The following is a 14,213-nucleotide window of genomic DNA, read 5'->3' as shown; positions in this document are numbered from 1 at the left end:
CCCCCACTGCCTGTGATCACCAGGCCACCCCCTCTGCCCTCTGCTCGGTGGGCGAGCACCCCAGGCCTGGTGTCCACAGCCTCGCGTCGCTGTTGCTGGGGTGGAGCCTCGGCTGGCGCCAACATCCTGCCTGGGTTTGTTTGTTTCTGTTTTGTTTGGATTTGTTTCTTAAGAAATATTTAAAGGCCCCGGCTGGTGTCGTTGACATCAGAGCTTCCTTCGCTGTCACCCTGCTCCAGCGCCAGCTGCGGAGGGAGCCTTTGTGTCTAAGTAGCAGGAGCTGGGCCCACGGCTGCTGACGGTGCCAGGCTGGTCAACGGGTCGCTGTGACCCCAGCCCCCCACTGCTGCCCTCTCGGGCAGGGCGGGGGGGAGGAGGGGGAGGCAAGCGAGACAGGGCCCTGCCCTGCTCGGCCATGGCTGGGCAGCTCTGCCACTGAGACTTGGTTCTGGGAGCAGGCCCACAGCGCCTTCCCCTAACATTGTCCCAACCTCCTGGAGGAGACCCCGGAGCTCGTGTGTGGGCCTGTTGCCACAGGGCCCCGGGCTGGGGGGGACAGACAGGAGGGATGGGGAGACAGGGACAGGGATTTCAGGGGTCTCCACACCTCTGAAGTCCTTTTGTGTGGATGCACATGAAGGTTCACATGGGGTCAGTTCTGACTTGGGGTTCGGGGGGTGGTGGCACTCATCACACAGCCCCCCTTCTCGGGGACTGGCAGCCAGGTGGATGGAAGCAGAGGGGCAGCGAAGGCGAAGAAGGCCCTCATGGAGGTGGATGGACACTGTCTGTAGCAATGGGGCCTGACTGGGCGGTATGTGGTGGTTGTGTGGAGCTGTGCATGGGGTGCTGTGGGTCTGCCTCCTGGCACCCAGCCTCAGCAGCAGCCCGTGTCCGCACCCCATCAGGTTCCCTGTAAGCATAAAGCATCAGCTTCTTAACGAGGGGTCAGGAGACACCGGGTCGGAATGTCAGCTGCCGCCGCTGGAGGACACCTTCAGCTGGAACTGATCCGGGGCTCGCCTTCCTGAGCACCCTGGTGGGGTGGCCGGGCCGGTCTCATTGGGGACCTGTGTCCGCCCACCGCCTGGGAGTCCCACGGGCTGAGGGCCCCCCAGACCCTGATGCCCAGAGAGCCCAGCTCAGCTCTGCTCCCATGTCCTCTCATCACACCCCACCTGGTCCCCATGGGTGTCGTGTCCCCATTCCGCCACACCCCATCCCATGCCTAGCCGGCTGAGCGGGCTTGTCTATTTGAGAGGAGGGCCAGCCTGAAGCCATGCGAACCAGTGCCTGCTGGCATCTGCTGTGGCCCGTCTTGCCCCTCCGCCCCTGAGCCCACAGGACGGCCTACATGGTGGGCCCTGGCCACTTGGGCAGCCCCAGACCCTGTGCGTGAGGGGCGTGAAGGGCAAGCACAAGGCCCTCCGTGTGGAGGTTGGGGTCAGGTGTGTGGGGGGGTAACCTCTGACCTCTCAGCAGAGCACTTCACTGAGGCACCACCAGGGCTCTGTTGTCGGGGACCCTGTTTCCAACAGACACAGGGTCTGGCTGTGTAGCCCAAGGGTTTCACTGAGGGCTTTGTTGGAGTGAGGTCACCAAGCCTTTCTTCCTGGTCTTTCTTGGTCTGGAAGCTCCTCTGAGACCCGTCTAGCACCAAGGAGCCTCCCCTGACAGGTGGGTGGTGGCTGCCACTCACTTCCTGTCCCATACAGCCACAGGGGCTTCCTAGACCAGGGGTCTCTCAGGGCCAGCAGGGCTGGCCTTTGGCCCAGGTCACGTGAGGGTGCTTGGTACAAGAAGGACCAAGTGGGGAAAAATCCTTTTGCTCTCCAGGCCACCACGTGCCTGCAGCCCCAACCACCATCAGCAAGGACATGCCCCTCCTGCCACTGTTCCTGCCCCGGTGCCACAGGGGGGTTTGCACCCTACACAGAGCACACATGTTCCCTGCACACATGCACACAGGTCCACCCGCACCCCCCCCCAACACACACGCACACCTGCACCCTGCACACACGCGCACACACACATGCACATCTTGTCCTCCCCAGGGGTCGTGAGCTTTCTGCCTTCGAGACTGGCGGCTCTTTGGGCACAGGCCTGAGCCCTGGCAGGGCCAGGTGTAGACAAGCCAGGTCCTCCCAGACCTGCCGTGGCTTTTGCCTCCTTCTGCTCATCCATTCCCTGCAGAGGGGCGCCAGTGTCCTCCTCAAACCACTCAGGGTGGCACTGCCGACCCACAGGACAGGTGGCACTGCCCCGGGGATTTCTGAGCCTGTGAGTCTTCATGGGAGCGGAAAGCCCTGCTGGTCTGTGGTGGAGCTGGCTGGTGTTTCAAACTGCAGACCCTGCAGTCAGCAGCCCAGCTCATGACCTCTGCACCACCAGCGCTCGCTGGCTGTCCCACGAGGGTCTGCTAAGATGGGAGGAAGATGGGCATCTTTCGCGGACATTTGGAGCCCCCAGGTAGAGGGTTTGGGGCTATCGGACACAGGTTCCATGTGCCGCCTAGCTGGTCTTTGGGGGCAGCTGCCCAGAGAGGACATTCTTGGGGACACGGAATCCCAGAGTCTGTGGGTGCTGCCACTTGGGCCCTGGGACTCCAGGGAGTGCTCCTGTGGCCATCCTCACGTGGCACCTGTCTGCCTAGTGCTTGCTCACTCACTTGACAGACATGAGACGCCCCCGCCCATGCTGTCTCCCTAACAGCAAAGACCACCCACTGTCAAGTGGGCTGAAGACCCCACACTCGGGATTGGGGGTGCGGCAAGTGTTTGAGGGGACACAGCCAACCCACGGCCCTCCTCCCATGCAGATTGAAAGTGGAGGAGCTGGAGGCAGAGCGGAGGCGGCTGGAGGAAGACAAGACCAAGCTGGAGGTGCAGCTGGAGAAGCTGATCCTGCAGGTGGGTGTGGGGGGACCCTCACCTCCCCTAACCTGTGCAGCACATGTGGCCTGGGTACAATGTAGGGACCCCCCTTACCTGCACAATGTGTGTGGTCTGGGATACAATGTAGGAGCCCCCTTAACTGTACAATGTGTGTAGTCTGGGATACAATGTGGAGATCCCCTTACCTGTACAATGTGTGTAGTCTGGGGTATAATGGGGGGACCCCCTTACTTGTACAGTGTGTGTGGTCTGGGGTATAGTGGAGGGACTCACCTCACCTGTACCGAATGTGTGGTCTGGGGTACAATGTTGGGACCCCCTTACCTGATGCAGCACGTGTGGCCTGGGGCTTCATAGGTGGGGGCAACACCTCGCCTGTGCTTTTCCTCCAGGGAAGTACACCCTGAGGTGCCCCACTATCCCTGGGCATCCCTGGCCCATGGATGGCCACTCCCTGCTGCTGGCTGGCATATGAGGGTGGAGCCCCCTGGCTCTGCCGCCTGTCCAGGCCGGTCCCCAGTGGTGCCGTCAGCAGCACCCCGTGGCTTCCTCCGCTCCCCAATGTGAATTGATCCTGAGCAGGAAGCCCCCAGGCCTGAGACAGGACATTGATTTTATCTTGACACCTATTAGTGGCAATTCGAATCCCTTTTTTATTACCTATTCCTGGAGCCCAGAGAAGTGGCATCTTTGATAAAGTGGTGGGTGCGGGGGCGCCTGTCAGCTCATGCTGTAATTGGGCTGCTGGCCTGAGGGAGGGGTGAGAGGCAGGCCCTGTCCCATGGGGGTGCTGACGCCGCTCAGAGAACAGGCCACAGCCCCCCACACCTGCTGGCAGCATGTCCTGTCCGCCAGGGCCTCCGCTTTGTGGGCGTGGAGGCCATGGACCAAGTGGTAAGGGCCTGTGGGCTCTGCGGCCCGTCCCTGAGGGGCATGCTCTTCTGGGTGTCAGATGGGGGCTCCTGTGGGGTGGGCAATGACCTCTGCTCCCAGGGGAGGGGTACTGGATTGCCCCTTCCATCAGCACTGCACTACCTAGTACCTGGAGGTGGGGCTCTCCCCTTATGGTGTTCACACTTTGGGGCGGGGACTGGTTAGGGACTGGCAGACTGCAGCATACGCTCTGTGGGCAGGGGGCTGTGGTTTGTAGGTCAAGACCACTCCAGTCGCCCACAGAGGCCATGTCCTTCGTGGGAGGGCCTGTGGGGCCTGTGAGATCTGCCGTGGGGGGGTGACTGGTCGGGAGGGGCCAGCACACCATGTCCCCACCTGGGATCCTGGTCTCAGGGGCCCCGACGTTTCTCCCTGAGCCTCAGTTCATCTCTAACAAAGTTGGAGTGACCATGCTGTGCCTTTGGGGGCTGACTTCGGGTCTCCTGCTGGGATCTGACACTCCAAGAGTGGGAGCCGTGGGAGGGGCGGATCTTCTCCGAGCACCGGTATAGCACTGCCCTGCCCTCCCCTCCTTCCCCCTCTGCCCCCACCCCTCCCGTTGCTCCCCGCCCCCGCCCTGGAGAAGGAGAAGCTTCAAGTTGGGCCGCTTCAAGGAAGATTGATTAAAATCAGCTGCAGTTTGACTTAATTGGGAACATATGCTTGGAGAGGGAGCTCGGCTAGAACTTGGTGTAATTAGTTCACAGCTGGCTGGCGAGGCGACGTGGCTCGGTGCTGGGTGGGCCCAGGGACACCGGTCCCCTAGGCACAGGCCTGCTGAGGGGTGACCAGTGGGCCTGCCCATGCATCAGTGCAACCAGTGCACGGCCCGCTCACGCGGGGACCGAGCGAATTGTTTCGTTGAGAGATTTCCATTTTTAACGTTCGCACGGGGAAACCTGTATCCCGAGCCCTGCTGTCCATGTCCAAACGCTGCTCCCACCACCCGCAGAGCCACACTGCTCTCCCTGGGGGCCTTTGACCCACCCTCTACACTCAGAGAGGCTGGCGGGAGTCTCCGTGTCCCCTGTGGTGGCTGGTGTGTCTCCCGGCATCATGTCTCCAAGGCCCGCCCAGCGCCTAGGGTCCAGCAGGGTTCTATTCCTTAGGATGGCTGCGTGGGACTCCACTGTGTGGCTGGACCACGTCCCGTTTGTCCTCCATGTGTGGGTGGATACTGGGTTAGGTAGGCCGTGTTGTTTGTCCACCGTCTGTGGGTGGACACTTAGGTTGGCCACACCTGGCAGCTCGTCTGAGAGCCCCTGCAGTGCACATTGGGGTCGAGCGGCCCGGATGCCCCTTGGACCCCTCTGTTCTGCCCGGGCCAGCCTGAGTGGCATCAACACAGTGACTGGGCTGGTTTCTTTTCTTTGGTTTTATCACCTCCCCCAGCCTCTCCCAGGTACCTCTGGGCCATGGCCTGGTGGGCTACGGAGACCCCACACCCGCCCACCATGGCCCTTCGTCCCTCCAGCCCCTCTTAGCTCATCTCTCATGTCCAGTCCCAGCGTGGTGTCCCAGCAGATGGCCACAGGGTGCAAAGTAGCCAAGCCCTGAGGCTGTGAGGGCACTGGCTGTACCTACCTGCGAGTGAGGGGACACTGTCTGTTGCCAGGGCCCAGCCCGTGGCCCCGTGTGCAGATGCTGGCACTGCTGACCTCACCCAAGGTATGCAATGGTGTCCTGTGATCGTGTTTCTGAAAGGCCACATGGGACGTGACAAGGGAGGAGAAGAGTCGGGGGACGACGGCTATATGTCTGAGTCCCCATCCCCGCCCTCATGCCCAGGGCTTCACTGTGGGGACAGGGAACAGGCATCTCACCAGTACGGGGCCATCCAGGTGCCCAAGAAGGCTGCCCGAGGTGCGTCTGTTCGCTCTTGAGTCCATCTGTGAATCCACACACACACACACACACACACACACACCCCGCCCCGGCTCGTGGTGAACTACCCCCCACACCACACTGCTGGGGGCCTGGTCGATGAGCAGCTTCAGCCGGACATCGTATCCCATCCACCGTCTGCAGGGCGGAGTCAGGCCGAAGTGTGGCGCTGTCGTGGAGCCCCGGGGCGGGCCAGAGGGAACAGCCCACATACATTTCCTGCCAGCATGTCTGTTTTGGAAAAGGAGTGGGTAGAAAATTGCCGGGTTCCCTCTGAGCGGAAGGCACAGTGCCCGTGGAGACTGTCCCTGCACCAGCCCTGCGTCACCAGGCGGGTGGCCAGCTAATCTTAGATGCTTGGTGGGGGTGGCAGGCAGGAGCCCCTACCTGCCCCCTCCCAATTTCCGCACACTGCCCACCCCTGCCTTGAGTACCACCCCCAGGACATGGTCAAAGCATTCAGAGGAACCAGGGACCCCGCTGGCCAGGCCTGATGCACACTGTCCCTGGGTGCCCAGCGACCCTGCCTCTCTGGTTCTGCTCTCGACCTCTCACTGCTGACCAGCCGTCCTGGGCCCGTCCCTGGGGCTCCCGTACATGAGAGCACCTCACTGTGTCCCTACAGTGCCCTCGGGCGCTGCAAGAGCTGGCCTGGAGGGTAGTCAGCATGGGCACAGCTTGCCCCATCACCCCGGTCCCTCCAAGCTCACCTGTGGGCACTGAGCACAAGTGACCGTGCGAGGCCTAGAGCTCGTCAGCAGGCTGGTGCACCCAGTAGGGTAACACATAGCAGGCAGTACAAAGATGTGCCCAGGCACGGACGTGGTACCGGCAAGCACCTCACTGAGCAGCGGCCCAGACAGCTCGAATTGTGGTCCCTCCCCCACCACAGCGTGTGTCTCCCACCTCTGCTGCGACGGGGCTTTCCTGAGAACCTGTCCAGGGCCAGGGGGCCGAGCCCTGGGGGGGTGGTCTGTGGAGGCGTCGTTCCCCGAAGCCATGTCTCCTCCCGTGGTGTCATGGAGCTTGGGTCCTGGGCCCTGACGTAACACCCAGTGCCCAATGCCCACCGAGGATGCTTGGACAGGGACTGGGAGCTGTCCGGCCACTCTACTTTTCACCCCGACTCAGCCCGTTCCAGCATGCCCCCAGACTCGGGGTGATCTGCCTGGCACATTTACCTCGGGCTTCTGAGCCCTGCCGGATGTGCCAGAGCCCAGTGTCTATCTGTGGGCCATTGAGAGGTCCTGGAGCCCATCTCCTCATCTGGACAGGGAGCTCCGAGGTCAGATCCTGGCGAGGGGTGAGGGGCTGGGTGTGAGGCAGGAGCAGATGGCTCACTGGCATACCAGTGTGGGTCTCAGGCAGCAGCTGCCACGCCTTCTGCCTTCTTGCCCTTTTGACACCAAAGACAGCTCTGTCCCCACTGCCCCTTTGACCTCAAGGCTGGCCCTGTGTCCACACAGCACTCGGGTCTGGGAAGATCCATTTCCAGAGGGGAGGGGAGGCTCTCCTCCTCTCTGCACCCTGCATGGCACCCACAGTGCACATCACCTGCGGTATACAGCACCCACAATGCACAGCACCCACAATGCACAGCACTCATGGTATAGCACCCACAGTACACAGCACCCACAATGCACAGCACTCATGGTACACGGCACCCATGGTGCACAACACCCACAATGCACAGCACTCATGGTATAGCACCCACAATACACAGCACCCACAGTACATGGCACCCATGGTGCACAGCACTCACAATGCACAGCACTCACGGTTCACAGCACCCATGGTGCACGGCACCCACAATGCACAGCACCCATGATACACGGCAGCCATGGTGCACAGTAGGGCGTTCTCCAGCCTGGGAGGACAGCGCCATCTCTGGTTTTCACCCCCCAGGGGTCTCTTTTCCAACGTGCATGCTCACCCTGGCCACTGCCCGGCGCTCAGCGGGCAGTCCCTTGTCCACTGCTTATTAATTCCACGGAGCTCTTGATGTAGAAGGACCTGAGCTCGTTTTGTAGCCGTCACAAGTTCAGGTTCCCAGTTTGTCTTGTCTGCTAGCTTGGGTGTGTGTGTGTGTGTGTGTGTGTGTGTTTGTGTGTGTGTGTGTGTGTGTGTACAAAGCAGTTTTTTGTTCTTGACTTTCACATGACTGAGTTGTCTCACTTTTTCTAGTTCATGTGTTGGCTGTTCTCAGATCAAGGTGACGCAGGGATTCTCCCCCCCACCCCCCATTCCCTCTGGTTTTGTGTCTGGATTTCCCCCTTATTTCCATGAGGGTGCTGCTCAGGGTGCCATGTAGTCAGTCCCCATTTCCAGGGCTGGGGGCCAGATCCTTCTCCCCTGGTTTGACCCTCGGGGCAGCCGAGCACTTTAGGGCTACCCCACCTGTGCACTAAAGAACGAGACCCACCCGGCCTGCGCCACGTGGCCCCACGATCGTTGAGGTCTGAGCCCAGGCTGCAGCCACTGTGTCCACCGTCTCATCAAGGGTCTTCCTCTCCTCCACTGCCCCCATGTGACCCAGCACGGACGTCTCCCTCCTGAAGTCTCTCTGTCCTGCATCTAAATCTGCCTGTCCTTCCCCCAGACACATACGTTTGTTCTGGCGTCCACGGTCCTCAGAATGCCCCACCAGCACCATGACTCAAAGGCACCATCGTACGAGGGGTGTCCGACCTGCTTTTAAAGACAGCCACCCCCCGACCCTGGAGCACCCAGAGCTGCAGGTGTGAGACGCCCCTGCTGCCTGCAGTCCCTCCATTGTCCACCCCTGCCGGTGGCCCCCGGGGAGGGCAGGGACTTTTGTGCCCAGTGTGGGGAGACGAGGCGTGTTGGGGAGTGTCTCGCCCCTCAGGACCCTTCCAGAGCCCCAGCTACCCAGTGGTTGGTTTCTAATGTAAACGGGATCTTTTCTTCAGCCCACCCCCAGTGGGGGGTGGTTTGCTGCCAAGGCTGAACTCACTTCTGTCTGCAGCCTGCTGTGTGTGCTGAGGCCCTGCAGAGACGGACCCAGAGCTGGGGAGCAGGTGGGGAGCGCAGCACAGGGACTGAGGCAGGAAGCAGGGAGGGAGGTGTGAGGACCAGGGCTGTGGGGCAGGGAGTGGGAAGGGTGGTCATCCCAGGGGGTGACCGGGGTTGCAGAAGCAGGGAGAGATCTCAGCAGAGAGAGGCCACCCTCCCTCCCGCCCCCTCCACTCGGGGGCCTCAGATGTGCCCCAGGAAGAGGAGACCCTCCCTGGAAGGGAGGGAGGCGCTGGGGGGAGCAGGAGGGGGAGGGGCGTCCAGGCTGCTCATGTTTATTAACGTTGGGGCTTAAAAAAGCCGTGGAGTGATGTGCTCTTGGGCGCTGGAACCTCCACGGGCACTGATTTCACTTGATTTTTTTATGAGGCAAGTGACAAGCCAAGAATATTAAGCCCCTCTCCTCCCCCGGCGTCGCCTCCTGGGTGCCCGTCCCAGAGGCCCAGGCTGAAGGGCCATGTGCCTGGGGGAAGGGGGTCACCATAGCATCCCCGTCACTGCCGCAGGCTGAGCCCCTTGGGTCTCAGGTCTGAGGCTCATGGGCTGTGTGCCCAGGGTGTGGGTGCTCGGGTCTGTCTCATCCACACATGTGCCAGGGAGTGGGGGAGGGTTACACAGTTCCTGGGCTCCCTGCTCTGGGTTGTGCTACTCACTGCAAGGTCGGCGTTTGAAACCGCCATCTGCTCCTCCGGAGAGCGTCAGGACAGCTTCCATAAAGACTGGTGGCCTCGGAAAGCCGCGGGGGTTGCCCTCTCTGCTCTGCAGGGTGGCCGTGAGTTCTTGGCTTGGGCTCTGTGCCTCCTGCAGAGGACACTCCCTGGCACGTGGCACTTGGCACTGCCTGCCCCACAGAGGATGCTCCTGGAGGCAATGGAGATGCTGGTGACCATGCAGCCCAGGTAGTGGCCCCTGTCCTCCTGGGGGCCATTCACTTAACCAACACTCAGAGGTCCTGCTTGGCTTCACTGCCAAATGGGGGAAGCAGCAGGCTGTCCTGGAGGGAGGGCGGGGACCCCAGAGAAGGGCGAGGGCTGGGGCTGGTCCGGAGAAGGATGGGCTGTGCAGCTCCCTGGCCAAGGGGCTCCCCAAGTGGTGGGCAGCAGGGAGGGTTCCTGGGACAGTCATGCTCAGGGTCCCCTTGCCCTCACTGGTCTCTGTGGCCATCCCTGACGCAAACCTGAGGCCGCTCTGTGGTGCTGGGCCGACAGCAGGACCAGGCGGGCCGGTCCCCACTTCTCCCGCCCTTCCTGGAGCAGCCAGAACTTGGGGCTCTGCCAGCCAGCCCTGCCCGCACCCCTCAGCCCCAGTCCCTCCCTGCACCGGCTGCCTCAGCCAGGAGAGCTGCTGATTTCCTTTCGAGGCCGGGTGATCTATAAATATGCATGAGGATTGGCGGTTATTTAACTGTGATTTTTAATTCTCCTTGCGTTGCTGCCTCGGGCCCTCGGGGTCTCTTAGTATGCACCTCAGGCACAGGGTGCCGGTGCCGCCAGCCCCACCCCTCCTGCTGCCCGCACCTTGGGGTGGCTGGGCCCTGGGGCAGAAGGACAGGGCCTTCAGGGGCCTCAGGGATGGGTTGGGGGTTGCCTCTGCAGCACAGCCCTCCCGGGACTCCTCTCTGTCTGGGGCGGGGGTGGGAAAGAAAGGGGGCCTCCGTGTATCACCGCCCTCTCTTCTTAAGTGTGACATCGAGGTCCAGAGAAAGAGGTCCTGTTCAGGCAGGGGCTGCACCCTGCCCAAAAGCTGCCCGGCCCCGCGGGCCTCGCAGCCCGTCCTGAGCGGACGCCCCCTTGTGCTCTAGCAGGACCCAGTGTGGAGCTGGCTCTGTGCTGGCCCCTGGAGGCTGGGGGGAGCGATGGGCCGTGGATGAGACAGTGCACTGCCATGTCCCACCTGCCCCATGGCCTCGGCCAGCTCTTGTCCTCACCGGTCCGTGGCCTGCCCGTGGCCTCAGCCAGCTTGTCAGTGAGTTTCCTGGAGCCCCGCATCTCTTGCTTGCCCCTACTGATCCCTCTGTGTGCTGCACACCCACCTCCTGCCCCTTGATGTGCCCCCCACCTCCCGAGCTGGGTGGGCACTGCCAGCTCTCCTTCCACAGCACCCTGTCTGACCTGGGCCTGGCGGGCGGGTGTTGGGGTCTGAGCGGTCACTACAGGGAGACAGACCTGCAGGGGCGTCTCCACCCTTGTTTGGCTGCATTCCCTCGCCAGGTGACAGCTGAGGCTCCTCTGGGCCTGAGGCTCCACCCCCACCCCCAGAGCAAGAAAGCCCCCAGACGGTCACTCTGTCCTGTGATTGGCCAACCCCGGGACCTGCTACCTCCAGACTGAAGGATCAGGTTCCCGGGGGTCAGCCCCCAAGCCAGCACCCCGCTTTTAAGCCCTTTCACTTCTCCATTTGGAGGACCCTTAAGAGGGAAGGACCCCCCGACCTGTTGTCAGATGGCTCTGTTGGCAGGGGCAGGGGTGGGGGGCTTCGGGGTAAAGTCAGGGGCCTGGGCAAAGTGTCAGTAGTGGGGAGCAGGGCCTGGCCCGCAGAAGAGTGCACCAATGGGAGGGCTGGGCTGTGAACCAGCAGTACCTCCCTGTGAGCCACGGCTCGTCTCTGCGTGCGTGAGTGTGAGAGTGTGCATGTGTGTGTGAGCCCTTGTGCTTTCCCCACCGGCTCTGAGCAGTGTCCTGTGTGGGCTGGGACCCGACTTGAGTGCTTTGGGGTCACGGGGTCATGCATGCACTTGTGCGGTGTGTGTGTGTGTGTGTGTGTGTGTGTGTGTGTAGAGAGAGAGAGCGAGTGAGCAAGGAAAGGGCCCCCATGGTGGTCGAAGCAGAGGAGTCCATGGTGGACAGGCTCTGTTTGTGGGTTCACTGGAGGCTGCTCTCAGAGCAACTGATGCCTCTCTGGGGCCACTGGCAGTGGGACTGGGCTCGAGAGCCATGGGTTTGTACAGGTCATTTTAAAATCATTTTATTGGGGCTCTTACAGTTCTTATGGTATCAGTCACATTTGCACACATGCTGCCGTCATCATTGTCTATTCTTTTTACTTAAGCCCTTGGTATCAGCTCCTCTTTTTTCCCTCACCCCCTCACCCACCCTCATGAACCCTTGATAATTTATAAATTACTATGCATGTCTTACACTGTCTGCTGTCTCCCTTCACCCATGGTTCAGTTGCTCGTAGCCCTGGGAGGGGATGTGTTGTACGTCAATCATTGTGATCCGTTGCCCCCTTTATCCCTTCTTCCCCACCTTCCCCTTCCCCTCATGGTGTTGCTACTCCCATTTCTGCTCCTGAGGGTTTATCTGCCCTGATTCCGTGTGTCGAGAGCCCTTATCTGTGCCAGTGTACGTGCTCCGGTCTAACTGGATTTGTAAGGTAGAACTGGGGTCATGATAGTGGGGAGGAAGCCTTAAAGAACTAGAGGAATGTTGGTTTCATCGGTGCTGTGCTGCACCCTGGCTGGCTCGTCCCTTCCTTGTGCCCCTTCTGTGAGGGGATGTCCAGTTGCTACAGTTGGGCCGTGGGTCTTGTAGAGGTCCGTTGATGAGGCCCCTGAACCCTTGGGATGGCCCTGCCCCCACTGACAACAGACCCGAAGTTTAGCACGCTGTGGGCCCAGGGGACCCAAGTGCACAGTGCCAGTGTGTGCTGACCACCTTGAGTGACGGTGCTGTCCCTGCAGGGCGACTATGACCAGAGCCGGACCAAGGTGCTTCACCTGCGCATGAACCCGGCCAGTGTGGCCCGGCAGCAGCTCCGTGGGGATCAGGCGAGGCTGCAGGACGAGTGTGAGCGGCTGCGTGAGCTGGTGCGTGCCCTGGAGCAGGGCGGTGCTGTCCCTGCGGACCTCGAGGCTGCTGCCAGCCTGCAGTCCACCAAGGAGGTGGCAGGTAGGTGCCCCGGGCACCCCCCCCCCCCACCGGCTTCTAGAGACTCGGCCACCCCATCTGCATTGGCCCCCCACTTCTCAGCCCTGCCCTTGTGCAAGCAGGTGCATAGTGTCGACTCCGGGGGCTTGTGTCCCCCACAACGCTGCCCCGGGGCAGCCCTGGGAGCGGCCGTCAGTGGCCACAGTCACGAGCACTGTCCTGGGACCTCCTGCTGTGGGGACAGAGGGCCCACGCCTGAGGACCCTCAGGTGGGGGGACGCACAGGCCTGTGCTCCCCCTCCCCAGGCCTGTCTGCTGGCCAGCCCTTCGTCCCAGCTGGGGCAGTGTGCCCGGCTGCCATGCGCCTGGCTGCCGGCCGCTCCGTTCTGCTCGTCCTCCTCGGACCCTCCTCAGTCCTTCCACGGCAGTCACCACGGAGGAGGAGGAGGCTGGGACATCGCCCTGGGGCTGCCTGGGTCGGAGAAGGGCGGCGCTTGTCTGTGCTGGCCCTGTGGGGGTTCCGCAGTCCTGCCCTGGCCCTGCTCTTGTGCACACTGCACCTCCAGCCTCGAGGAGAATGGGGGGTGAGGGTGCCTGGCACACGGGATGTTGGCTGCAGCATCGTTGCGGGTCCCTGCCAGATCCACCTTTTAGCCCCCAGCTTTAGTCCCCTACTGGCATGGAGCCCCCCTCCCGTCCCCCAGTGAGGCTACGTGGATAGACTTAGTAAGTCCAGCGTGATGCTAACAGAGGTGTGGCCCCCACTCGCTGCCTGCTGCCCATATTCTGAATGTGGTCAGTTGGGCCCTTGACCGTTTGTGAATGTGCTGGTGCAAGGCCCCCCTCCGCTCCCCAGCAGCTGTGACTGCTGGTGTTCTCGTCCCCTGGGGGTCAGGGCTTCCACGGGCTGCAGGACATAGGAATCCGCTCCTTGGTGTCCCCGACACGCGTGCGTCTCCCACTGCTTTCCTGATCTCACTGAGGTTCGAGAGCAGAAAGGCCAGGTGCTTGTGTGTGTGCACACGGTGTGTATGTGTGCAAACAGGTGCATATTGTATGTGGGTGTATACAGTCACATGCAGGTGCACCTCTGCAGGAGTTCATGCGTGCATGAGTGTGTATACCTGTGCATATGTGTGCCCCTCTGTGTACCCAACACAGTTACCACACCACAGTCCCAGCCTCTCCTACGTGACAGCGCTCAGGGTCCAGTGGGTGCTCTCAGGGACACCCATAATGTCCTGGGACACTGACATCCCCCCGCGCTCACCCTCCTGCCTCCCCGGAACTCAGGGGCACAGAGCTCTGCCGTCCCCAGGTCCATCCATCTGTAGGAGCAGCCCTGGCGCAGCGGGAACCCCAGCCCAGCACTTGCTCTGCTCTTTCCCCATCCCAATGGCTCTCATGGCCTCGTCTCTGGCAACCCTTCTTGGTGCTGGATGGCGGAGCTGCTTGGGGCCCCAGCAGAGAGATTAGCCTGCACTGTGCAGACTGGCCCCAGGGCTGCACTTGCTGGACAGTGAGTGGACTTCCTCACAGTGCTGGGCAGATGGAGGCAGGGGAACCTTGAATTGGGTCCAGCCCAGTAGTAATGGCCGCC

At 61.7% G+C, this 14,213-nt stretch overlaps 1 protein-coding gene across 1 annotated transcript in view; it reads left to right on the top strand.

Annotated features, from left to right (window-relative positions):
• The window catches only part of MAD1L1 (mitotic arrest deficient 1 like 1), a 148,432-nt gene that overhangs the window by 90,376 nt on the left and 43,843 nt on the right, over nucleotides 1–14,213 (top strand). Inside the window, exons 15-16 of the mRNA XM_004705883.2 lie at nucleotides 2,819–2,909; nucleotides 12,427–12,634. Of these exons, the coding sequence (XP_004705940.1) occupies nucleotides 2,819–2,909; nucleotides 12,427–12,634 (299 nt within the window). The remainder of the gene's footprint in view (nucleotides 1–2,818; nucleotides 2,910–12,426; nucleotides 12,635–14,213) is intronic.

This window comes from Echinops telfairi, unplaced genomic scaffold (genome assembly GCF_000313985.2).
Source record: "Echinops telfairi isolate 266 unplaced genomic scaffold, ASM31398v2 ScPeMD7_5;HRSCAF=22, whole genome shotgun sequence".
NCBI lineage: Eukaryota > Metazoa > Chordata > Mammalia > Afrosoricida > Tenrecidae > Echinops > Echinops telfairi.
This window is presented reverse-complemented; position numbering and strand designations above follow the sequence as displayed.